The following is a 26,336-nucleotide window of genomic DNA, read 5'->3' as shown; positions in this document are numbered from 1 at the left end:
GCCAGGGATTGATTATTAGGTTATCATCTAACCAGTTGGTAGTAACTGCCAGTGATTGGTTAGGCGTATGCCCGAAAAGTAGAGAGTAGTTGTCGGTTTTTTGCAGAGCGATCTCCGTGTCGCAAAGTCTGAAACTTAAGTATTATCCGAAATCTGGCCTTCACAGCCTTGGTCTTTCCGGATCTACAACTCGATCAGGTCGAATGTTTTCATTTTGGGGTTCCTCTCATGGTGGGAGACCTATTAGACCAGCCCACTTTAACCGTACGGCGGACTATAGCTACAATGTGGACTTTTGGAGTTTTTTACTGTTCACTGCATGTATTACATATTGCCACTACCTCCACAGATAGCAGCATATACTAAGGATATTAATACCATAGTATTAATATTGAATCATCACCTAGTCAAGATATCGATTCGATACCATAGTATTCAATATCAAATCATCACCTAGTCAAGATATTGATTTGATACTATAGTATTCAATATCGAATCATCGCCTAGTCAAGATATCGATTCGATACTATAGTATCAATATCAAATCATTATCTAGTAGGGCTATTGATACTATACTCTATAGTATTATATATATTAATATTAAATCCTTATATACTAAGGTTATACCCTATATGTTTAGAATTTATATTTATATATAGAAAGATAGGGGGATACCTACTATGTCTACTATACATTTTCAAAAATATATATATAAGAATAGTAGTATCTAATATCCTACTATATAAGTATTTAATATCCCCACAAGATAATAATTTAATATTAATACTATAGTATTGATATTCCTACTAGGCGATGATTCAATATTGATACTATRKKATSAAWTCAATATCTTGACTAGGCGATGATTCAATATTGAATACTATGGTATCAATATTCCTACTAGGCGATGATTCAATATTGATACTATAGTATCGATATTCCTACTAGGCGATGATTCGATATTGAATACTATAGTATTGAATTGATATTCCTACTAGGCGATGATTCAATATTGATACTATATGATGATTTAATATTAATACTATATGTGCAGTGTGTGCAATCATAGGGTAGTGGTAGTGGTAGTATGTAATCTTTGTAAAAATACCAAAAGTCCACATTGTAGCTATAGTCCGCCGTAAACCGAATGGGGATTGGTGGAGGCGCGTTCCAAACCGCGTCCCCAACGCGTCGTCATTTCCTTACGCGATAGCCCGCATGGACTGCCATCCCTTCCCCAGTCCACACTATTCAAGATTCAATTACTGGACAATTGTAGAACCCAGTCACCACCGGCGAAGTCATTGATGACCATCCATCGATAGGTCAACCGAGATCATCGCGCCATGTCTGCCGCACGCGCGAAGTTGGCAGAGCTGCGAGCTCTTCGTGCAGCAGGAAAGAAACGTCTATCGACATACGAGATTGAAGAACAAGACGACATCTACGAAGAGGTCGATGACGAAGGTTACAAGAAAATTATCCGTAACCGGCTGGATCAGGATGATTTCGTGGTCGACGACAACGGTGAAGGATACGCGGATGATGGTCGGGAAGTATGGAACGAACGAGTAGCGGACTACAACAGCGAAAGCGACGATGACGAGTTGCCCGGGCGCAGCAAAGCCGCCAAAAGGAAGCGCGAAGAGGAGAAGCAGAGAAAAGATAAAATCAACAATGGTATCTCAAAATACTTCAACACTGGACCTGCTGCGTCTGCTCCGAAGCCGAAAGTGAGTGTTATTTACTTTGCACGATGACTGGCGTCAGTTCTAATGAAAATAGCCGGTTGCCACGGCAGAAGATGAAGCTTTCATGGCCGATCTCCTCGGAGAAGTCGATACCAATGTCGTTGCGAACCATATTCCTACACAGAATGTGATCAAGTCGGAAACTCGACGCAAAGTCCGCATTCTTTCGCCTCCGTTAGCCTCGAAGCCACGCAATGAGCGGATCAACAGAAAGGACGAGAACAGCGAGCCGGTCTCGCCTGTTAACCAAGCACCGGACCTCGAGTTCGAAGACGACGATGGACCCCTCCCTACAGTGGATGACGGCGACGTGGCCATGAGTGATCCTATGCCATCTTCGCCCATCAGCAAAGTAGTTGAGAGGAAGTCGAATGTCAACGTAAAGAAGGAAGAATTTGATGAAGAGGACAACGATCTCATGGAGATTGCTCCAGCAACAGGACAAAGTGAAGCCAAAATGACAAGCGTTAACATGGCTGGAAGCCGTCCGCCTCCGAAGATAAAGAAGGAGAATTATACAACTCCTGCCAACTCTTCTCCCGCGAAAGCACCTGTGGACGTTCTGAACGCTTCTTGGAACGACGTCCGGAGTAAACTGAACGTTCTTAGCAGTCCAGCAACGGAATCACGGACTTTCGGTAAGCTTCGTGCTCAGGATGTGATTGAAGAAGACGGAGGTTTGCGCATGTTTTGGCTCGACTACACGGAGGTCAACGGCAGCTTATGCTTATTTGGCAAGGTGAAGAACAAGCACACCGGTTCTCATGTCAGCGCTTTCGTCAAAATCGACAATATCCTACGAAAGCTTTTTTTCCTTCCTCGCGAGTACAGACATAAACATGGTCGAGTGACCGATGAGGAGGTGGATATGAAAGATGTCTATGAAGAGGTTGACGAGATGATGTCCAGGCTCAAAGTCGGGATGCATAAGATTAAACCGTGCACACGCAAGTACGCATTTGAATTGCCCGATATTCCCAAGGAAGCAGAGTACTTGAAGTTGCTCTACCCGTACGACAAGCCGACATTACCTATGGAAACCAAGGGCGAAACGTTCTCCCATGTCTTCGGAACCAACACCTCTCTCTTCGAGCAATTTGTGCTTTGGAAAAACATCATGGGTCCATGTTGGCTCAAGATTGAGGATGCCGATTTTACAGCTGTCAACAATGCGTCATGGTGCAAGTTCGAGTGCCAGGTTGCTAGACCTGCTTCCATTACACCTGTGCCTGACACGGAGAATTTGGAGCCGCCACCCCTTACACTCATGAGTCTTGCTTTCAGGACTCAGCTCAATGTAAAGGAGAACAAGCAAGAAATTTTGGTGGCAAGTGCACGCGTTTACGAAAACATCTCGCTCACGGACACTACTCCTCCCGAGAAACTCCCTTGCAAGTCTTTCACTGTCATGCGACCAGTTGGCTCTTCGTACCCACTTCATTTCGAAGCTGAGACGCGCAAGCAACGAGGCACTTTCATGCTGGAAAAGAGCGAACAATTTCTGCTGAGCAAATTCCTGGCATTGTTCGAAAAAATGGATCCTGATGTCCTTATGGGACATCAACTGCAAGAAGTCGACCTCAGCATTCTGCTCAGTCGCTTGAAAGAAAAGAAGACTCCGGGGTGGCATCGCATTGGACGTCTAAAGCGTGGCGAGTGGCCCAAGAGCTTCAACAAAGGCGGAGGATTCTTTGCTGAAAGGCACTTGATTGCTGGAAGATTAATGTGCGATGTAGCAAATGACATGGGAAAGGTAAGATTTTCGTGGCAATAAGTCGAGCATTATATGTTAACATCACCAGTCTCTCATGATGAAATGTCAATCGTGGAGCTTAACAGAAATGTGCGAACTCTACCTTGGAGACGGCAATACACGGCAGGAACTGGATACTGAGGCGGCATTGAAGACCTGGGCTACCTCCAAAGAAGGGCTCATGAACTTTGTAAACCACTGCGATGCGGACACCTATTTTATTGCTGCCCTGGTGTTGCGGCTGCAAATGTTGTCACTCACCAAAGTTCTCACAAATATTGCTGGCAATTCCTGGGCTCGAACCCTCAGTGGTACTCGCGCTGAGCGTAACGAATACATCTTGCTGCATGAGTTTCACCGAAACAAATACATCTGCCCTGACAAATATTCATCGAAGCTACAGAAGGCGGAAGAGAAGAATCAGGATGGCGACGATGATGATGCCGGTGACAAGAAGAAGAAGGACAAATACAAAGGAGGTCTTGTCTTCGAGCCCGAAAAGGGCCTCTATGACAAGTTTGTCTTGGTCATGGACTTCAACAGTTTGTACCCGAGTATCATCCAAGAGTACAATATCTGCTTCACGACCGTGGACCGGACCGCCACGGTAAGCACTCAACAGTTGTCTTGACAATCCCTACTCGCAACCCCCACTAACGTGATTTGCAGGCTGAAAATGAGAATGAAGAAAAAGTACCCGAAGTTCCTTCCTCGGATCAAGAGCAGGGTATTCTTCCTAAACTCATTGCCACACTTGTTGGTCGCCGTCGCGAAGTAAAAAAGTTGATGAAAAACAAGCGCGCAACACCTGAACAGCTTGCGCTGTGGGACACCAAACAATTGGCCTTTAAGCTGACCGCTAACTCTATGTATGGGTGTTTGGGTTATACGCAGAGTCGTTTCTATGCTCGGCCTCTGGCCATGCTCACAACTTTCAAGGGTCGTGAGATTCTGAGGAGCACCAAGGAGCTGGCAGAATCAAAGCAGCTCCGCGTCATCTATGGAGATACCGACTCTGTTATGATCAACACCAACATGGACACTATCAGCGATGCACTCAAGGTTGGCGAGGAGTTCAAGAACTCCGTCAACGAACGATACCGGCTCCTGGAAATAGATATCGACAACATCTTCCGTCGCCTGTTACTGCACGCTAAAAAGAAGTATGCGGCTGTCAACATGACTGAGGTGGACGGAAAGTTTGTGGATAAGCTCGAGGTCAAAGGTTTGGATATGAAACGTCGTGAATACTGTGCCCTATCGAAGGAGGTGTCTCAGAAACTTCTTAATGAAATTCTCTCCGGTGAGGACCAAGAGCTAGTTCTCAATCGGGTCCACGACTACCTTCGAGACCTGGCCGACAAAATGCGCGGGTACCAAATTCCAGTCCAGAAATACGTGATATACACGGTAAACTTCCAGCCCTTGACGATGTCCTTTCCGTTGCTAATGCTCTCTATAGAAACTGTCGAAACGGCCAGAAGAATACCCCAACAAGGAGACGATGCCTCCCGCACAAGTTGCGCTGCGTGAGCTCGCCCGTGGCAAGACAATTAGACCCAACGATGTTATTTCATACATCGTGACGAACGGAGACTCGGAGACCTCATCGCTACCACCGGCGAAGCGGTCATATACCCTTCATGATGTCATGAAGTCCGATAACAATCTCAAGCCCGATATCGAATTTTACCTCCTCAAGCAGATTTTCCCCCCCATTGAGCGTCTTTGTGCGCCTATTCCAGGGACTGATGCAGTTCGGCTAGCTGAGTGTCTGGGTCTCGATGTACGCAAGTATCAGATCAATACGTCCAGTGGAAGCAACCAGCAGAATGCGGATATCTTTCCGTTAGAGTCCCAGATTCCAAACTCTGTGCGTTTCGAGAATGCTGCTCGGCTTACGCTGACTTGTCGGTCTTGCAAAGAGAAGTCTATCTTTGAGGGACTCGTGGCATCAACTCACATGTGTACTGCCAACGGCATTGTCTGCCCTAACCAAGCATGTCAAAAACCTTTTACCGTGCTGACGATAATTGCGCAATTGGAGAGCCAGATTCGTGCTCAAACGTCAAAGTACTACGAAGGCTGGCTGGTTTGTGATGACTCTGCATGCGGCAACCGAACTCGCCAAATGAGCGTTTATGGGCACCGGTGCCTGGGGCCTCGTGGCCGCGCTGAGGGCTGCCTTGGACGTATGACGTATGAGTACTCGGAGAAGCAGATGTACAACCAATTGCTTTACTTTGCAGGTCTTTGGGATGTGGACAAGGCTAAAGCGAATGCCCAGAAGGAGGCCAGCGGCGAAAGGAAAGACAGCATCGCAGGGCTGGTCGAATTCAATCGCACTCGTTTCGGCACCATCAAGGGTGTGGTGGATGGCTATCTGAAGAAGTGCGGCCGACAATGGGTTGAAATGGATGCCCTTTTCCGGTTCATGCTTCCATGAACGATTTGCTGTCGTGCGATCCCTAACCGGGATTATTGGATTTTGTATATACAAGGATATTTGGATGGTTTGGGCTCTTGTTTGTGTCATTATGGATAGCGTAATGATTTCACTGTTTGTATGATGACTGACAGCATTCCTTTGCTTAGCATATGCATAAAAGGCATTCTGTAATATGCAAAAGAATTGAAGTCAATGAGTTCATAGTACGTGGCGAGTTTCTCACTTGAGACTGGTTCTGTTTGTACGGTCATCAAGTTGCCTCGCTACAGTTCATCTACAAAGCTAGGTACGTATACTTCTGTTCTAGGGTGCTCTATCTTATCGGCCTCTTATCGTGAATAAGGCCCGCAAAGGAAATTTCCCCACTGATGCGCGGTGGACTTGCTGTTGGCACTCGGCACTTCTCTCATCTTAGTGCCGTGCATTCTACAACGTGCCCAATCATTCTCAAACAAACCCGTTGAATCAATTATCTTCATCAGCCGCCCTGAATCGATCAGCTCGGAGATATTGCCACCCCTATCATGTCCGTCAAGCGGGTTCTAATCATCGCCGGCTCGGACAGCTCAGGCGGCGCGTATGTCATCGTTTCCTAAGAAAGGATGTAAATATACGACTAACGCTATGAAATGAATCAGCGGATTAGAAGCTGATCAGAGGGTTCTCGCTGCTCATGGTGTTTATGCTCTGACAGCAACGACAGGTTTGACCGCCCAGAACACCTTGGGGGTGCAAGACATTTTTATCGTCCCTGCACAGTTTGTGAAGAAGCAGATTAATGCTGGGTTGGAGGATGTGGGAGCAGATGTTGTCAAATTAGGTATGAGTATTATGCATCAAGATTGATTCCTTTGTTACTGTCGCCTGCCTTTCCGAATTTTACCCGACTGTCCGGCAATTGCAGCTAATTGAGACGCAGGAATGCTCTCCTCTGAGGAGACAATTGATGTCGTCGCTGAGGCTTTGACTTCGCATCAAATCCCCTCCGTGGTTTTGGATCCGGTAATTCTATTAAGTTGAATTGTTCGAAGTGAAATATCTAAGATTGAATGCATAAACAGGTTATGGTCTCTACGAGCGGGTCTCAATTGTTACCCGAGGCAGCTGTTCAAAGTCTGCGAACAAAGCTACTACCCCTGACGACCATCCTCACTCCGAACATCCCTGAGGCGATGCTCTTACTAAAAGATGCCGGACTGGACGTACAAGAACCGAAGGACCTCTCCGAGCTCACTCGGCTCGCAAAGCAAGTTCGTGCTTTGGGTCCCAAGGCTGTCCTTTTGAAAGGCGGTCATCTACCTCTTACAGCAACCCACGAGGCGGCGCAGAATCCGGAAGATGCGTCAACAGTGATCGATATTCTGTATGACGGAGAGAACGCCACTCTCTTCGAGACTGAATTCCTCGTGTCCAAGAACACTCATGGCACGGGCTGCTCTCTGGCGTCGGCCATTGCAGCCAATCTGGCCCTTGGGAAGGATGTGAAACGAGCAGTGCACGGTGCTGTCCGATTTGTCGAAGCGGGAATCAAGACGAGTGTCAACATGGGCAAGGGAAGTGGTCCAATCAACCACTTTCACTCCGTGTATTTCTTGCCTTTTGCACCGTAGGTCCTGCTATTCTAGTTCCCTGGCCTATGTGACTAACGCACCTCAGCGATCGTTTCCTGGAGTATGCTCTCACCCGACCTGATGTCCGTCCGATCTGGAAGAAGTTTACCGAGCATGAGTTTGTTCAAGGCCTGGGCAGCGGCAAGCTCCCTGTGGAGCGATTTAAGCAATACCTGGTGCAAGACTATCTGTACTTGGTGAGAACCTCCTGATACTTTTGCCAGCCATCCGAGGATTGCTGACTTACTGGTTCCTTTAGGTCCACTTCGCCCGTAGCAACTCGCTGGCTGCTTATAAAGCAAAATCCATGGCGTCTATTGCCGCGGTTAGTTAACACCAAGAAACTGTTGTCATTGAAAGGATCGACGCTGATGTGACAAAAAAAAAGTCTGCCAAGATTGTATTACATATTGAGCGGGAGACGGCGTTGCACTTGGACTACTGTGCGTCCTTTGGCTTGTCCAAGGCAGAAATGGAGAGTTACCCTGAAAGCCTTGGTAAGTATTCAAGCTTTCAGATGCTTCCTGCCTGATTTCTGCTGACCCTCAATCTAGCCTGTACGGCGTACAGCCGGTACATTCTCGACGTGGGACAATCGGAGGACTGGCTCGCACTGCAGATGGCTCTTGCGCCCTGTCTCATCGGTTACGGTGCCATTGCCAAGCGACTGTACACTGAGAAAGAGACTCTTCGAGAGGGCAATCGCTACTGGCAGTGGATTGAGAATTATGTTGCCGAAGACTACACGGAGGCTGTCCGATTGGGATCTGGTAAGGATACAATTCTTTTCTTCGCGATGTACCTAGGCATATGTGGCTGACAACAGTGTTATAGAACTACTGGAGACACACATGCGACAGGCCTCCGCCAGTCGTATGGAGGAACTGATCAAGATCTTCATCCGCGCGACGGAATTGGAAATCAGCTTCTGGGATATGGGATTGGGTGACCACCCACGAGCGCATATGACTTCATTGAGCACGTAGCAAATCCTATATAGAGTTGACTATTAGACTATAGAATATACAAGGGCAAGGTTAAATGTTTAATGTCACTTCAGAGAATAATCACAGGAGCTATAATTCCTAGAAGAATAAACAATACGACATCCATGAGAACTGCCTGGGCATCTCGTTTCAGCAATGTTTACCCGTCTCGTTCTCCCGTTCATTGATGTGATCACCATGACTGAGCAGGTAGGTCTCTGGTGCCAATGGCTGGTATCCCTGCATGACCTTGGGTTAGTGGGATCATCCTTTGCCTGGATGATCAGATAATATGACGGGTCCCAACTCCAGCAGCCTCTAGAAACCTCCAGGCGCAGACAACGATCAACTAGAACCCTCTTCTTACAGCTCAAATTCTCTTCTACCCGGTGTGTCTATCTTCCCATCACTCGAACAGCATGTCTCCTGCCTGCCTCATATCCCGCGTCATACACCAATGGAGATAATCGAAGAATGAAGGCTACCTGCATCACCAAGGACTTCCAAAGATTTAGAATAACTTAGACTCATGGGACTCTAGCTACGATAAATCCAACATATGCGATCTTGACTCAATGATGCGAGAAGCCTTGAAACAAGACTACACAGAAATCGTCTCCGAGCTATTACGTTGCAGGTTGCCAATGCACCAAGATCATGCTTTAAGAGGCATTAAAGCATAAATCAAAGAACACGCTCAACATCTTCCTCCAAAATAAATGGGACATCAACGAACCTATAAGCGATGAAGCCTCCAGCGCTTGAGTGAGTTGCTGTACCTCGCAATCTTAGTCGCTCATTCACCATTGTCCCAGATATGCTATTGAAGACGATGAGATGACCATCTGGCTTCTACACCATGCAGCAGACCCAAACCGACAATGTTCGATTGATTTCAGGCCATTGTCTTATGCCGTTGACCGTGCTCCGCTTCGTACCATCAAGCTTCTGCTAGATCGCGGAGGAGATGGCCGCAAGGGACAACTACCCCATCATGCTATTGACGAACAGGAGGATGTCGTTGATGTGCTAGCCATGCTTCTTGAAAGGGGTGCGGCATTGAACTCGAAGATGTACGAGACTCATTATTTCTCATGGAGACTATATTACTTCATGGGCCTTGGCACCGCTCTACACAAAGCAGCAGATCTAGGCAAGATAGATGCAGTACTATCTGATTAGCCAAGGGGCAGATACCAGCATCAAGGACACAATAAGTTGGACTGCATCGGACTGTGCGACAATATCCGGTCACTAGAAATTATTGAGCTCCTCCAATCATAAACGGAAAACTGGCACTCCAAATATCTCCTCGTTACCGGGGTTTGCGAAGTAGCTTTGCTAAAGCAGGCGGAAATGGTAGCATTAGCCAAGATCTTTGTGATGGTGACCCAAGGTAACACGGAGGCGTATCTCTCACGTGATTGTGTGGCAAAAAAGGCGGTAAAGGAAAAGTCTAGCCCACGCTAACCACAACAGGAAAGTCCCTTATTCGCCGCTTCCTTGTCCTTTTGTCTCGCTCATTTCCACTTTTTCTTGCCGCTGAGATCTTTTTTCTTTCCTCCTCGCCCATCTCTCTCTTTTTTTATCCTCTTACCTCTCTCTTTTCATCTGAATCGAAGACTGTTCCGTCTTCATCTCTCTCTCAGTAGTCTTGTTACCTGCTTCAGGTACTTTCCAGTCTACTTCTTCTGACTTTTTGTTCCCCTTTCTACCTTCATCGCCGTCGTTTTCTGTTTCTCATCAAAATAACACAAAACTACACCATGTCTTCTTACGGTGGCGGTTACCAGCGCGAGTCGCGCGGCGATTCTTATCGGTAAGTTTTCATCATTTTTGAGACGGAATCTATCAGATTCCCGAGATATCGCAAGTGATGTGTTGTTGAAATATATCGCCTTGGCCTGGGTTGAGTACTACGTGCTGTGATTCTCCCTCCCTCGCCTGTGGCCAACTCAACGTTGCTGTGCTGGCGTTCTGCGCCCTAATAGCCTGCAACACATCGTACCTTCGTCTGGCGTCGATCATGGCTTGAGTTATCTCTGGAAATCTTGATATTTCACACATCTGTCATCAGTGCAATAACTAACAAATCCATACAGCTCTAGAGGTGGTCAAGGTGGCGGTTATCAAAATGGCAACGGCTACTCTGGAGGTGGTGGCTACGGTGGTGGCTCCGGCGGTGGCTATGGCGGTGGCTATGGTCGCGGTGGAGGAGCCGCTGGTGGTGACCGCATGTCGAACCTAGGCGCCGGCTTGAAGAAGCAAGATTGGGGTAAGTTGATTACCTTTGACTCCCGTTCTGGCTTTGGTGCTGACTTGCTATCCCTAGATTTGGACACCCTCCCCAAGTTCGAAAAGTCATTCTATAAGGAGCATCCCGATGTTGCCGCTCGCTCTGAGCGCGAGGTTGAGGAATTCCGCAAGGTGCAGGAGATGACTGTGCAGGGACGCAACGTGCCTCGTCCCGTCGAGACTTTCGACGAGGCCGGGTTCCCCCAGTATGTCCTGAGTGAGGTCAAGGCTCAAGGCTTCGAGCGTCCCACTGCCATCCAGTCCCAGGGTTGGCCTATGGCGCTTTCTGGTCGCGATGTCGTCGGTATCGCCGAGACTGGTTCCGGAAAGACTCTCACCTACTGTCTCCCTGCCATTGTTCACATCAACGCTCAGCCTCTCCTCGCTCCTGGCGATGGTCCCATTGTTCTCATCCTCGCTCCTACTCGTGAGCTTGCTGTTCAGATCCAGACCGAAATTAGCAAGTTCGGAAAATCCTCCCGGATTCGCAACACTTGCGTCTATGGTGGTGTTCCCAAGGGTCCTCAGATCCGTGATCTGAGCCGCGGTGTCGAAGTCTGCATTGCAACCCCTGGTCGTCTGATCGACATGCTGGAAGCTGGCCGGACCAACCTCCGCCGTGTCACTTACCTCGTTCTTGACGAAGCTGACCGCATGCTGGACATGGGTTTCGAACCTCAAATTCGCAAGATCATTTCTCAGATTCGTCCTGACAGACAGACCTGCATGTGGTCCGCCACTTGGCCCAAGGAAGTCCGTCAGCTCGCTACCGACTTCCTGAACGACTACATCCAGGTGAACATTGGTTCCATGGACTTGTCTGCTAACCACAGAATTACTCAAATTGTCGAGGTCGTGTCCGACTTCGAGAAGCGCGACAAAATGATCAAGCACCTCGAGAAAATCATGGAAAACCGTGGCAACAAGTGTCTCATTTTCACCGGTACTAAGCGCATTGCTGATGAGATTACTCGCTTCCTCCGCCAGGACGGATGGCCCGCACTTTGTAAGCCTTTCCTGGTTCATTCCTCATTTCCCACTGCTCTTGCTAACAACGAGCCCAGCTATCCACGGCGACAAGCAGCAACAAGAAAGAGATTGGGTCTTGAACGAATTCAAGACGGGCAAGAGCCCAATCATGGTGGCCACTGATGTGGCTTCCCGTGGTATTGGTATGATTGAATCGCAACTTTCCCCCCTTTCCTCCCTATTCTCCTCCCTAAGCACCCTCACCCACATTGACGTCGTGTGACAATGGCACGGTGCTTGACTCTCTTCTAAAAGAGACCATGTTGGTATAACATGACTCGTCCAGGCTTTGTCGGGTCTCTTGAAAATGGTGCTCATACCATGAGGACCTTGGACTTACAGTGCAGTGTAGCAGATTGATTCGTACTTTCTGTTCTGAGTTTTCCATCTCTATTCTTGAACCTCGTTGGTCGAGAGATGGGCTTTCTCTCCCTTCGACTTGTTGAAGCTGCATTCCAAGGTTACTCTAGGACCGCGATCTTGTGCCAGGCGATGGACTCTGCCCACAAACGGATTTCGACCACAGAGTCCGTGAGAGAGTGATGCATCCAAGTCTCACATGACTCAAAAGGGCGCCTAGGCCTCGTTGCTATTTTGACTAATGCTCTGTTTGCTAACCTAAATCTGTTTAAAGATGTTCGCGACATCACTCATGTGCTGAACTATGACTATCCCAACAACTCGGAGGACTACATTCACCGTATTGGTCGAACTGGTCGTGCTGGTGCGAAGGGAACTGCCATTACCTTCTTCACCACTGAAAGTGAGTTTCTCTTTACGACCGCATGTGTAGTTGTCATGACTAACGAATTCCTTCAATGCAGACTCCAAGCAGGCTCGTGACTTGGTTACTATCCTCACTGAGGCCAAGCAGCAGATTGACCCCCGTCTCGCTGAGATGGTTCGCTACAGCGGTGGCGGTGGCCACGGTCACGGCGGTTACGGCCGCTGGGGTGGCCGCGGCGGTGGTGGTGGTCGTGGTCGTGGTGGTAGCTATACCGCTTCCAACACTGCCCCGCTTGGCAACGCTCGCCGTTGGTAAACTGACTGATCTTGACCTTGATGTCCAGTCTCGTCATTGAGCTTGTAACCCATCGTCACCGGTAGACTTTGCTTTTTCCATGGTTCCCTCGGGGTTTTTCTTCGTAATTCGGTACGGAAGGCGTTTTTCGATGACACGATAGACCTTGTTCTTTCTTCAAATTATGGTTTTGTTTTTACAAACGCTCGTTGTCGAGCTTTGAAATCGGCCGCAGAAGCTCGCCGCTGCTGGAATTGTCTAATTTTGCAGATCCTATTCATGCATCTTAATTCTGATCTCAAAAGTTGTTAACTTTGGGCCATTCGCTCGTTCAATGGTCTTAGTGCAATTAGTTTGCATTCGCATCAATATTGAATTGTTTCTTAGTGATTAAGTTGCAGGGAATCATCCTCCTTGTTCTCCACAGTAAAATGCCGTGTCCAATAAGACCTATACGAATATCTGTACTTTACTGAGTGTTGCCAACCGGAATTGACCATCCTTGCCTTTATTCGATACACTCCTGCGGATAATATGAATATTCGGTTATATGCAGGAGCCACTATTTTTCAGGGCATATTTAGCAAGCTTCAAACATTGCATGTAGTTCAGTTTTAGCCCGTACTTTTATTGCCAGTGTCAGTGATCCATCGATGCATCCGGAAGTGAGCACAGTAATGTTGGGCTCTGAAGAAGGCTTTCGACTCATATTCGCTTCAATACAACGACTTCTGAAACAATCAAGTCTTCTCCAAAAGTACAATTCGTACCCATATCACGGCATCGAAGTCTAAGAATCTTCTACGAATCAGGCACMAAAGGCCGACAAATCACCTCGACCACGCCTTCAACTGGGCCTCTAGAATCTCCGCGAGTTTCTCATGGACATGGCTCGTCAGATGACCTGAGTTGAACCAAAAGTACGTGTCCAGCGGCGTAGGACACCCATACGCCTGGTAATTCGTCTCAATGTCCGGCTGGTTGTACCCCGCGCAGAAGCCCGTCGTGTTGACGATGCCATACCGCGCCGGGTAGTCCATCATGTCGCTGAGCGCTGTATGGGCGTCGAAGACGTGGACGGTGGTGTCGGCGTGGGCTCTTTCGAAGCTCTGCGCGTGCTCGGCCAACGCGTCGTTGAACCAGGTTATCTGGGTTGCGTTAGGGGAGGGATTGCTCCGCGCTTGGTTGGCGGGGGTGCGGTCTAGAGGGGGCAGGTTCATAAAGAGATAGGAGCGGTAGCCTAGGTTGTAGAGGGTCTGGACGGAGGCGAAGAGTGTGGCCATCATGCTGTTGTAGAAAGTGGGGAAGTGTACGGCGTATTTGGCGGAGTCGCTGATGTCGTTGACGCCGATCCAGATGGCGATGAGGGTGCGGGATGGGTGGATGATGTCCCCGAGCACGGGGTGGCCGTATTGCTCGTACTGCGTCACTTGGTTGACGAGGGAGACGGTGTAGTTGTGGTGTAGGGGCGTGCTGTGGAAGAGTTAGATGAGCGGCGCGAAGCCTTATATAAGGGCCCCATACTATTCAACGGAGACGTCTGCTCCAGCAAACGCAAAGTCCCAGAGTTGCTTCTCACAGCTCAGTGGTGAGGTCAGTCCTTTCTTGACGCCGCAGTCTGTTAGGAACTCGACCCAGTTGGGGCCTCCCTCGGCCGTGGCGGTCTAGCAGGAGCGTGATACTGTCAGCAATCATGGTATCTTTGGCAGCCAGGAGACTTGGCGAGCGCTGCGGTGGAGCGAACCTGGTTCTGAACAATCTTGTTGGTCAGTAGCGTCTGCCCATCGTATGCGAAGTTCAGTTGGTCGCCGATGAAGCTATAGTTCTGATGGCCGTGTGTTCCTTGGACGTATGTGTATGAGTCGCCAAAGGCGAGTCTGCAGGATGTGCGTCAGTGACAGTCTTCCTCAGAGGTACAGGGGAAGGATTATAAAGAACCGACAGATGTCCGGTGGCATCCCAGTCAAACGCGTCCTTGCTACTCAACTGCGCAGGAAGCGCTACTGCCACAGAGGCGAGGGCCGCGAGAGCCAGATTCCTTGTTACCGCAATCATGTTCACCGCAATTGACTTCCGTCACACCAAAGAGAAATATTCGAGATCTTCTGATCTGATGAATAGCCATTTCAGAGACCGGTTTACCCCAGACCGGGATTGACACCTTGATATCAATGTCCTCAACCCCGCAAATATCGAATATGCGGGGAAATAGTCCATGTTCCCGTATTCGACGGACGATATTTCTCCGGAGTCAATCCATGGTATTGGATGGCAGGTGCACATGATTTGGTCTATGTCCAAAAAGCCAGGAGTTTATCCCATGCCTGCCGTCTTCAAAGTCAATCTCTGGGGAGGCAGAGATTGAGGCGGGGTTATATCCCAGCTGTCTATCGCCTAAGATGACGAATACACGAATATATGTTTTGGTATAACGTCGCCTATTTTCGCGGGGATTGACTCAGTCATCGCCTCGTCCCATATTATAGATAGATTTTGATGGTCATTTCGAACACAGAGACTCGAGGCTCAGATTCCATCCCGAATAATTGATATGTCAAATGATTCAGTGAGGAAAACCAAAGATGAGGTTAACTGGGTGGCCAAGCCATGCGCATGCTGGATTGAAGCCTGAGGTTCAACTCTCCGGCGGGGCCTCCTGCGGCTCTCCCCAGCTCCAAAAGGCTAAGGTAGGCAATGCCTAGACGGTGGGCTCGCACGGCAGTGGTTTGTACATAGTTGGTACTCGGGGAAGATAGCCATCTTGTCGATTGATCATCCAGGCATGTTCGTGGCAGTCAGCTTGTGCATAGCAGCATGACATAACGACAACATGCCGCTGCTGGAGCATCAAGTTGTTCAAGTTACCAACTGGCAAAGCTTTCCGCTTTGATAGCGTTGCGCCAGAAGGCAGAGTCCATTCTTTGTGCCTTTGCGCAGGGTCAACCAACTTGACTCAAGATATGATTGGACGCTAGCTGTTTTGAGATATCCGCAACCTAGGCATGTTAGTCCGTACCTTGTGAGGAGTCCTGACTCAGCACTCCACGTCTGAGCCTCTGAGGTCCATAGGGAGGGAGCTTCATGCCCTGGGCTCTCGGTGCGTTCATACTCCGTTGACCCTGGAGACATACAACAGGTGTATTCTTATCATCAAGCTCATGGACCGGTCTTCTCATAAGATTATAACAAATTGTCTCGGCGATTTCTTCTTGTATTTTTCCCAGCGACTATGAGAGACTTTATCCAACCTACTTGCAGGTACGACGGGTTAGATGCTCAATTCTACCTTATCATTCTGTTCCTGCTTCCTCGACACAGCGACTGGCAACGAATGACGGCCTTCGATGCAAAAGCAGCTTTAGGCATATGCTGAGAGACCAAAAAGGGCTTAGGCCGTATTTTGAACGCAACTGACCCTGGTTCGGGGTGGGCCCAGTCCAAGGCCAGTCCGGAGACCGTGTATTGAATTATCAATAATATTAATATTTTTGTTAAAGTGGATGCAAATGAGTTTAAATTAGGGAGGTCCCAAAGCGCGGATATCGGAAGCAATCTTGCTGGTAATTTGATAAACGAAGAGTATTATTATTTTCTATTGTTATATTAATACAGTGTGTATGTTGGAATCTTGGATACGAAGTTACCTTAGTCAAGGCTTCAACCAGGGTCAGGGATTCGGCACCCAAACCTCATCATCGGTGCATTGTAAAAGACTGATAATAGTCACCAGTCAGGTAGTTGGGTAGGCACTGAGGTAGAAACAAAGTTGTCATACTCTACCAAAAGAAGTAAAGGACGCAGCTGCCACCATCCCTTGACTATCCTGGCTTGACTCCTTAGTTCCTAAATTCCTAGAGCTGCCGTAGATCATGCACAGAACATGTGCAATGAGTCACTGACACCTCAACTATTAATTTGGGACCTTAGTGTGCAGCTACAATGCTATCCTCCTTAGGCAATTGTCATGCAGATGATCATAAGAGGCCAGCTTTGTAAATTTTCAAAGTCAGGCCTCAGTTTATTGAGACATCCGCGGAGAACCGATTACTTCAGGTATCTGAGAGGCTGAGAGGCTCCGTACTCAACATCGACTTACCAAGATACCAACATGATTCAGGCCGCAACCTGCTAGTGTACGGGTGGATCGCGAAGTCGGAGACTCGGAGATATGGACCTTCCTCCGCCGGGGTTGTAAAACAATTAAACAAGTACTTACTCCGTACTAATCTCTTTAAGGTATGCGATTCCCCCTAGTCAGCAGACCAAACTCCCATAGCGGATCCGCAAATATACACTTAAATTTTGAATCAATGATTTGTCATTTGATGATTTAGTGAGTTTGGAGGTTACTTACCTCTCGTGCAGATAATCTTGAATTCTGCCGTGTGGATACTTGCTATCTTGGCACACTGTCCGTGCTATCATAGCATCGCTATTAATACCTGGTCGGCTTTCAATCGACCGTGGTCGTGGAGTTGTAGAGCAGTCAAGCTATGCTTCCTGTTCGCATTATTAAAATTCATAATCTCATGTACCTAACTTGCGAACCTCGGATGTTTTTTATGATCAAAGTCAATTGGAGTCCGCGAGTATGGAATTACCTGATACGGTAATTGGTACTCCAGATGGCTCAGTTGGCAAGTTTCACATAGTAGCAGCCGGAGGTCTAATACAAGGGAAGTATCCTCATGAATGACGAGTCACTGTTCGGAAAGACAAATTGATTATCAGATAGCCGACTATCCGAATCATCAATTTGAGCAGACCATTCAGATATTTGTTAAACGAGTATTTTATGATACCTGAGTTTATGCGTTGGTCCTGGCCCGCGCCCGCACCAGTCTACTTCTTTGGCTCCTGAGTTTTGAGTTTGATTTGATTTTGGATTCAAGTTCAAGACCGCTCTTTTGCGAAATGAACCAACAATAATAACCATAATTATGGCCCCATCTCGCTCCCCACATATCGGACAAGAGCTCCCACCGACTAACCAACACTTTGTTTCGGTAGTGTAACCTTTTTCCCCCCCTGTAACTTGTAAGATAGGTTGCTGAAGTTTAAATCATTTCTAAGCGATGTCTATAGTTACATAGTCCAAAGTGTATTTGGGTTTGAGGCTGACCATCTCAGCAGCTATAGGCCACAGGCGCCTAGGCCTTCGGAAAATAATCTGCAATAAGTTTTATCTGGAACATCGCGAACATGGTACGGTCATGGATGCTAACAATAGCAACTACATACCGGTAGCTGGTACTACTTATCGAGATCGCCAGAGGTGGTTGAAAAATGCAGCTCTGAATAAAGTCGTAAATACTATGCAACAGTGTTAAGGTAGCATATACAGAAATTAAATATCAATGCCATAAATGATACAATTGGAACAGATACAACAGAGCAGGGAAGATAGATACTGCGTAGAGTGAACTTTGTAGCTCGTACGGAGGGGGGTGCCTTGTTACCCACGTGGAGCCGAGTATCTATTATTGACTAGCTCCGACATGGTCATGATTATAACGTGACAGCGCACTAGCCGCATAAATAATGGTACCATGGCTCATCAACGCTGGTAGTATATTTCCATAGATGCGGATGAATATCAATCATAGAGGAGAAGGAACGGAGTAAAATGAGTCAATATAAAATGATCAATTGACAAAAATTATAATCACAGGTGGTGCTTTGACGATTAGAGTTGACGAGTCTTTACCCCTATTCTTTGCATGATGCTGCAGTAAAAGTGGAAGAAAAGAAGAATTAGTAATATCATAAACTCGGACAGAGACGAAGCCCACAGATTAAGATAGCTCTTACAGAATACTGTGCTGTCAATGGTGTGGGTCGGGTCATACAGAGTATTCGGCCCCAGTGTTCCAGTTGGTCTCCAAAATTGCAAGGCAGGTATGAAGTGAACACCTACGGAGTCGTCTCGGCGTATCAAGTGCTCAAAAGCGAACCAACTTATTGTGGACGTGATGATCATGTAAAACTGACCTTGTAGTGTCCTGAGATTTTGGATGGTTACTTGAAGTTCGAAGCTCGAAGCTCGAAGCTTGAAGCTCTCGTACAACACCACCCTTCGAGGCCCATGTACCCCTCGGTAGTGGCCGGTTTCTTTCCAGTTGGCGTACGGAGTAGTGCTTGAAGGACAGTTGTCTAACCAATCGACAGTGATCCATAAAACGCGACGGTAATCGGCCAGCATCCGAACCACTATGGTTCTCTGTAAGTTATGGGATCATAACACACTAGACGTGATAATAATGATAGTATTATCAAACCTATACATATGGAGACAAGATACAATCCAGGTTGTTGTAATTGCTTGTCATGTTTTCATCATCCACCTGATCCATGCTTTCTTTTGAACAACAGACTGGATAACGGCCAGTAAATAGATATAAGCACAGGTCAACAACACCGCCAACATCAAATGCACAGAAATCATTTTCAGTTGATGGGTAAGATACGGACCAGAAGCCTGCTATTGCGACATTGGGACTTCGGGAGTATGATGGGACATTGATATCACACTCTTCTGGATTAATACTTCAGTCATATCATAATAATGATAGAGCAGGCATGGAGTATATCTACTCCATGAATATATAGAACTCCCATAATAACATTGGGTTCTGTAATATCACCTTAAGGAGCCTAGTGCACATAATACAGAACACTGGTAATCACTCTAGCAGCTCATCTAATGTAACTCCAGATAAGTAAGAAGTCATCATGATGTGAGGTTGAACACTTAAGCATCAAGCATGGCTGGTGCTTTTTTTTGATTTCTCAAGTTGTTTCCCTGCTGGCCTGTATCTTCACTGGGAGGCATTAGTGGGCGAGGGTGTTGTGGGCTCCACCTGCGCGGGGTATGATCAGGTCAGAGCACCAATCAATTGGAGCCCCACTTAGGGACCCAGGCTAGAGCCTTTCCGAGGTTGGAGCCTTGCATGATTCTTGCATTCCTTAGGTACCTTAGCTTTTCTTTCCCCTTCAACATGCATGGCTGACCTTCATATTAGTCCCCCTTTTGGTAGCAGACAAGCTGATGATAATTTCTGGCACTATTGTAATAATGATTGATTTTAGTTGTATAATCATGCTGGAAAGTGCAGAATCAGATATGAGTAACCCCCTAATTCTACCAGATTACTGCCGGTATCCCGCTTGAAGTTTAGCATCTTTGTAAAAAATCATAATAATAATAATTCAAACTACTCCGGACGTTGATCACTCCATCTGGTGCTTCCAATGCCTTTTCAATATCATTATTGATCACATGTTTGATTATGCTACCCGTAGCATTTCTTGCCTCATCAGGTTGTATGGCACTTTCTAGCCAGTATCATCGAGTGCCCAAACTACACGTAGGCTCAAATGCGTGAGATACAAGCCATGATGTTAACAAAGAATTAACACAACAAAAGTACCACAACTTGTTTACTGTATTATTGTGTATTGTGTACTCCATACCTCCAACATCAGTGTTGGATTCAACGACGCGACAAATGATCGATCCCCCAACACACCACTTCAAGGTTACCTACCTAGGCAAGGTCTAAGTAACCTTTGATACATGATTGGTTTTTTGCTTGGTCTTCAATGTAGGTCGACATTATGGTCTACTGTGTGCTTGTACTTTGCAACGTGGTGATTCCGAGATTTGATTCCTGCTCCCTCTCTTTATGAATACACGGTACGCCATAGTCAAAGCACCTCAGTCACTTTCTACCTATGTGAGTGATTCAATACTGCTGATGATTGGATCACTACCCTCGCGTGCCCCACTGACGCGTTCCTGACTTGTACAAGACGAGGACTACTATGGAGTAAGTAGGTACCTCTCTACCTATACATACGGTTTTAAACATGTAGAAGTTACACTGTGTGCCATAGCTGAAATGTCGAAAATCACTGGCATCAGGCAAGTAATGACACAAACCAGGTCCTTGAAATGAATGTTTCGTATTGATATAATTCTCTACGTCAAGAAATCTCTAATGATTAAGCTGTTGTGGTCAAGTAGCAGACGATGCGTTCTGCCAATTGCTCATCGTATTTCGAGGTATACCCCAAGAACAAGTAAGATAACAACTCGGGCTACCACCCCCATAGGGAGGTAGGTAATAATTATTTTTCCGTTCCCCCTTTCCACCACTGACCTTCAATCTGCCCACCCATAATGACCTTGCCAACTAAACAGTCCCTCAGGCTAAGCAGAAAGAAGCTACCTACTACCGGCATCAGCCGCCGTTTGGATTTCTAAAGGAATACAACAACATCTATTTATTATTAATTTTCTCCCTTATTATTCTGGACTGTGTCCTACTTACACAGGCACTTATCTGGTGGACAACTTGGCTCAAAGATATTTGTCATAATTATTACATTACCCATTGGTGAACCACTGGTTTGTTTCTGAGCATTTCCATTATTATTTCCTGCCCTGGATTTTCCCCCATCAAAGCCTCCACTACTACGGAGTAGGGGAACCTGCACGCGCTCTTCGCTTTTCCCCGACCTGCGCTACACCCTCTTCTTCACTAGGGCCGCGCTATTTGGACCTTTACCCAGACCGTTCAAGCCGTTCCTCGGGCACGCCATATTAGCCCATCCTCGATCTGTCCTTACTCCAAGTAAAGTCCTGACTACTTTGACCACGACCAGTGATCTTGGATGGTCTCCACGGGCGCACACGCTAGGTTCATGACAGTCTCCCTGCGGCCGTACTCGACACGCGCGCCGTCTGTCCCAAGTCGCGGCTAGACTATCCAAGCTCTAAGCCTCTAACAGCAATTCGTCCTACTATAAGTTTTTTTCAACATCATCTTGAATTTTCGTCAAACACCGCGACACACCACAACAGACAACTGCGTGAGAGGATTCCGGGTGGGCGGATTACAAGAGCCATACCCAATAGAAGGAAAAGGGGGTGCTCGGTAAAATTCTAATCTCGCCACCTTTTCTGCGGAGGGCTCCGCTTTCAAACAAGAGAAAGAGAGAAAAAAGGGAAAAAGAGAGTCAGACAAGGAAAGCTTAGCCGGGAAAAGAGCCTACAACAGTACGGCTTACTCGAAGACACGAAAACACAGATCCGCCAACCGACTAGATTGGATACTACTGAGGGGAAGGGTGTAAAAAACCATTGGAGAATCGAAAGGAAGAAACTGTTATTTTTTTCTTACCGTCGGAGAGCCCTGATATTTCACGGAAAAAGTGGGTCGGAATTACTGAGTGGTAACGGACCCATCACCACAAAGCGACAGCACTCCGGCTATTCAACTTTCGAAGCAGAGGGGAAGAGAAAAGAAAAAGGAAAATTGAAAAGAACAGGAAAGAGGAACGGCGAATAGAAAACGCAAATTGCGAGAATCCCATCTCTGACCCCTCTTACTTCCTCTGGGAGGGTTCCTGTTATCGCCCTCCAAGTCTGAAAACCTGAGCATCTATTGGGCGGTGGCTTTCCAATATTTCCTCTCCTCTCCCTCTCCTTTTCACCACTGTGAAAGATTACGTCCCCACACACTCCACCACACCCTCGGAACCCACGAGGTGCTCTTAACCTGTGGTCTCTTTTTTCTTTCTTTCCTTTCCGTCTTTTTTCATCTTTTTCTTTCACTGCTACTGAAAAGACTCGCGATTTGGTTCATCCAAAGCGTTTCTAGGCCGCCTTCTCCACCCAGGTTCGTTACCGGGTCGAGTCCGACCAAATTTCCCTCCGTCTCGATTTTAGGGTGATTTATATCTTGGGTTGCCACTCAATCAAGACACCGTCTCTCGCGCTATCTCTCTTTGAGCCTGGTGGTCCATTTTATTTGTTTTTTCCAATCTTAAACCTTTTATCTAATCATTTCCTCGTTTCGCTTGTGGGTGCTGTAACTGGCCTTGGCCCTGGATTACTTTCTTAACCCTCGTCCCCCAGGCCTAAAAGCGACGGTTCCTTTTTTCTTCCCGCTGGTTCCTCGTGCTGCTGTGCCTACCGCCACCTGCAAGGCATCCTCCATCCACCCTAAAAGGCGACTAAGGCAATTAAGCATCATCTTGATCCAAGCATCATATCTCTCAAATCCAGCACCGTCTGATATCCCTATTCTTAACTCCATTTGTCAATTACTTCTGCCCCTCGGTGTCATCTGTTTTACGACAAGATCACGCGCTTGATCTTGTCTGTTTTCTTTCAATTTCCATTCACTTTCCAATCATCAGCTCGGGTGTGAATAGTGCCTGTGCGAGTCCTGTCGGCTGATATTGTTTCTGGATTGAGTTGCCTCCATCCAGATTCACTGAAAAGTACGTTCCACAAAGGAAGAAAGAAAAGGAAGAAGAGAAAGGCTTCGCCACAAGATCATATTGCGATCTCCTACACTGTCCTTCCCCTTCTTCATATCGCGATACAACATACTCGTGTTTGTATCCATAAAGCTCATTGTGTTTTTCGACGCGTCTAGAAACAGCAGACACGCGAGTTTGAAGGAAGATTAGGGACATCTCCGGTTCCGGCTGAGATCTGTGTTTTATGGACAACAGACCTGCCTCCGAGTACGCGCAGTCAGGTTCGCACTTTCCGTATCCACCGTCTGCCGCTGCGCATTCTGAACTCCCAGCTGCAGACCAGGCTTCTGCTGCTGCCACTGCTCAATACACGCCTCAGCAAGAGGTCCGTCCTACCCCTCAGTACACGCCTCAACCCGAGGTTAGACCTGCCTCTGCCGCCGCCGCCAACATTTCGTCCTCCAACACACCGCAGTCGGACTACGGTCTGAACCAGCCGCCCGCCGCGCGCTCACCCGCTTATCCGGACTACCTCGCTCGCCCGCCTCAATACCATCACGCCCCCAACACCCAGGCCGGTGGTGCGGCAGGTATGGCTCAAGCAACAAGTCCGTCCATGACCACCCTCCATGATGGGCACCAAAATGACCATCGCAATCACACGAACGTGAAGTCTGACGCGGACGTTCCTATAGATCCCTCTATCGCGGCCTCCAGCCCTACCTATCCTCCTCCCTATTCGCCCTATCAGCCTCAAGGTCATGACATGGCCCAGTATCAGGGCCATCCTCCCCCACCGCCTCCTCAGATGTATGGGCGTCCGGAATGGTCGCATGGTTATGGACAGCACCAGCACGGTCTTCCTGGACCCTATAGCGCTCCTGCTACAACGGTTGGTTCCGCCTCCCCTGCTGCGACCGCAGGGCCGCGCCCTGGCCAGGTATGTCTTTGATAATTTTGGCGTCTATTTCCAAAGGCTGCGCGTCCGCGTTTCTTGTTGTCTTGGACGCCTCGGAAATCGGAGGCCGCTGCCAGCGTGCCTGACGGGGTTGTGGAACACGGCGCACTCTTCATCTGCACCGAATATGTTGTTCAAAAGCTCATCGACTTTTTTTGCAGGTCTACTCTTTTGTGCCCATTCCTGGGGCACAACAGCACAAACGACCCCGGCGTCGCTATGAAGAAATCGAACGTATGTACAAGTGTGGCTGGAACGGGTGCGAAAAGGCTTACGGTACTCTCAACCACCTGAATGCCCACGTTACCATGCAGTCGCACGGAGCCAAGCGGACTCCCGAAGGTATGTTTCTGATATATTCCTCTATCTTCTTTTCTCTCTTTTTTAAATCCCAATGGCAATGTCACGGGAGTTGCCCTGTTCTTGATAGCGGCTTTGGTTTCGATTAGACTAGTGCGGGTATCTCACACTAGTCGAGTTACACTGCTTTAGCGCTGCGGATCGCAGTAGCGCAAGGCACTGGCGTGGAGTTAAATTCTACATACCCGTTCAACTTCGATGCTCAGAATGACGAGCATTTTGTTTCATTTGCCCGCTTTCACCCACCCTCTACTGTGTTCTATTATCTAATTTGCCCTTTGCCACAGAATTCAAAGAAATCCGCAAGGAATGGAAAGCTCGAAAGAAGGAGGAAGAGGCCCAGCGTAAAGCTGCCGAGGAGCGGGAGCGTGCTGCCGCCGCTCAAGCTGCTCAGGCGAACCAAGTTGATGCCCCCGGTCCTACCGATCCTGCGCAGGGTCAACCTCCTGCTTACGCTAGCGGTGTCCGCCCTCAGCTGCCGCCAATTGGTTACCAACCTGCCGACGGCCAGGTATCGGGGCAGTATGGCGGTGCCAGTGGCATGGTGTATCAGGGTAATGGCCAGATGGCCTATCCTCCAAACTACCCTCACTCCCCGTATGGACAAAGCGGGCAGGTGTATCAGCAACGTAAGTAGTCAGTCCTTTGTTATCATTGCATTGTCGGGACCGAGCCACAAGGAAATGCACAAAAAAGAGAAGAAGGAAGAAGAAATAAATCCCTTGTCAACATGCCGGAAGGCAGGATGGAAAGACGTTTCAACGAGGTCCTTGGATCTATTGCTCTAGGGACAATAGCTGATCGACGATGGCTTCTCGCAGAAAACCAATCGGCCAGCTACCCACAATAGATGCCCACCATTCCTGTGTTCTCTCAGGTTGCATATTCTAATATCTCTTACCTCCTAATCCCGTGTCACCATCGCGGATCTAATTCTTTAAGTCTCGCGCACATGATACCATCTGGCCTTGAATCGTTATTCTCGAAGAGCGGCCTTGCGACTTACGCTCTGTTCCCGTTGTTGTTTTTGAATTAGATCGCTTGACATGAGAAGAGAAGACAAAATCTACCCCTTTGCACTCAAAAGACAACATGCCCTCGTCCTTGCAAAGCCTGGCTCCAGGACTGTTGTGATTTTGGACTCCTGGCGAGGCACTTTGCATGAGCTGAGCGTTCTCCTGTGATACATGCCGGCATCTTTCTTATCGAGTCCCTTTCATTGATACTCTGCTTCGCTTCGCATTGTACTTTTTCTCTCTTTTGTCCTGACTGATGTTTTTTCTTTCCTCGTTACCCTGGGTTGGTTTGAACTTGTGCATTATGTCCTTTGCTCAGTGGACCTTCCATGCAGTCATGACCCTGTCTGGTGGCTAAAGTCTTACAATTCGATCTTGATTATTCTGCTCTCCGTTCCTGGTGGCAACTGCCGCCTCGTTGGGCCTTTGAAATTTGAGACACGTGATGTGGTGCAGAATCGAAGCTCGATAGCTCAAATGATGATGTCAAAAAGATTTAATTGCGGTTTCGTCGTAGATTAATAATATTCCTAGGCAACATCACTTGGAGGCCAAGAGTTTGGCAACCCTATGAATGACAAAGATACGGGGAAGCCCTGTGCATGAACGGGTTGAAGTAGGCTGTGTAAGATATTAGCGTAGGGTTCATGCCACACTTCAGAGAGGTATAAAGTAAGACATTGTCATCTGCGTTGACTATGATTTGAAGTTTCCCTGGGCTGCTCGATCAATCGTGCTTTTTACTAAATGAGACTATTGCCGTTGCATGTTCTATGTCATTTTAAGTCGAACCCCAGTTCGTCGCTGCTTATGCCTCTTAACCTTCAAGCGGAGGG

General features: G+C 47.7%; 6 protein-coding genes across 6 annotated transcripts; 5 read left to right on the top strand and 1 right to left on the bottom strand.

Annotated features, from left to right (window-relative positions):
• Nucleotides 1–1,346: 1,346 nt before the first annotated feature.
• Nucleotides 1,347–5,950, top strand: Aspvir_000765 (DNA-directed DNA polymerase alpha catalytic subunit POL1; the record flags this gene model as incomplete). Its single annotated transcript, XM_043265899.1, has 5 exons — nt 1,347–1,733; nt 1,786–3,504; nt 3,554–4,111; nt 4,174–4,914; nt 4,967–5,950. 5 exons carry the CDS (start codon nt 1,347–1,349, stop codon nt 5,948–5,950), a joined length of 4,389 nt encoding a protein of 1,462 aa, XP_043121834.1.
• Nucleotides 5,951–6,477: 527 nt separating this feature from the next.
• Nucleotides 6,478–8,549, top strand: Aspvir_000764 (putative thiamine biosynthesis protein (Thi-4); the record flags this gene model as incomplete). The annotated part of the gene is made up of 9 exons (XM_043265898.1): nt 6,478–6,530; nt 6,592–6,773; nt 6,873–6,955; nt 7,015–7,559; nt 7,610–7,760; nt 7,823–7,888; nt 7,952–8,060; nt 8,118–8,333; nt 8,398–8,549. The coding sequence occupies 9 exons, from the start codon at nt 6,478–6,480 to the stop codon at nt 8,547–8,549; spliced, it is 1,557 nt and encodes a 518-aa protein (XP_043121833.1).
• A 745-nt stretch (nt 8,550–9,294) lies between these two features.
• Nucleotides 9,295–9,731, top strand: Aspvir_000763 (uncharacterized protein; the record flags this gene model as incomplete). The annotated part of the gene is made up of 2 exons (XM_043265897.1): nt 9,295–9,314; nt 9,365–9,731. 2 exons carry the CDS (start codon nt 9,295–9,297, stop codon nt 9,729–9,731), a joined length of 387 nt encoding a protein of 128 aa, XP_043121832.1.
• A 584-nt stretch (nt 9,732–10,315) lies between these two features.
• On the top strand, nt 10,316–12,915 carry Aspvir_000762 (DEAD-box ATP-dependent RNA helicase DBP2; the record flags this gene model as incomplete). The annotated part of the gene is made up of 6 exons (XM_043265896.1): nt 10,316–10,368; nt 10,652–10,824; nt 10,882–11,850; nt 11,909–12,016; nt 12,508–12,636; nt 12,698–12,915. The coding sequence occupies 6 exons, from the start codon at nt 10,316–10,318 to the stop codon at nt 12,913–12,915; spliced, it is 1,650 nt and encodes a 549-aa protein (XP_043121831.1).
• Nucleotides 12,916–13,724: 809 nt separating this feature from the next.
• Aspvir_000761 (SGNH/GDSL hydrolase family protein) lies at nt 13,725–14,949 on the bottom strand (the record flags this gene model as incomplete). Its single annotated transcript, XM_043265895.1, has 4 exons — nt 13,725–14,367; nt 14,419–14,558; nt 14,639–14,771; nt 14,837–14,949. 4 exons carry the CDS (start codon nt 14,947–14,949, stop codon nt 13,725–13,727), a joined length of 1,029 nt encoding a protein of 342 aa, XP_043121830.1.
• Nucleotides 14,950–23,410: 8,461 nt separating this feature from the next.
• On the top strand, nt 23,411–25,334 carry Aspvir_000760 (putative C2H2 transcription factor (Con7); the record flags this gene model as incomplete). Its single annotated transcript, XM_043265894.1, has 4 exons — nt 23,411–24,106; nt 24,286–24,466; nt 24,772–25,113; nt 25,306–25,334. The coding sequence occupies 4 exons, from the start codon at nt 23,411–23,413 to the stop codon at nt 25,332–25,334; spliced, it is 1,248 nt and encodes a 415-aa protein (XP_043121829.1).
• Between the last annotated feature and the right edge of the window lie 1,002 nt (nt 25,335–26,336).

The sequence above is a fragment of the Aspergillus viridinutans genome (assembly GCF_018404265.1).
Source record: "Aspergillus viridinutans IFM 47045 DNA, scaffold_1, whole genome shotgun sequence".
NCBI classification, from domain to species: domain Eukaryota; kingdom Fungi; phylum Ascomycota; class Eurotiomycetes; order Eurotiales; family Aspergillaceae; genus Aspergillus; species Aspergillus viridinutans.
Note: the sequence above shows the minus strand (reverse complement) of the source record. Positions and strands in the feature narration are given on the sequence as shown.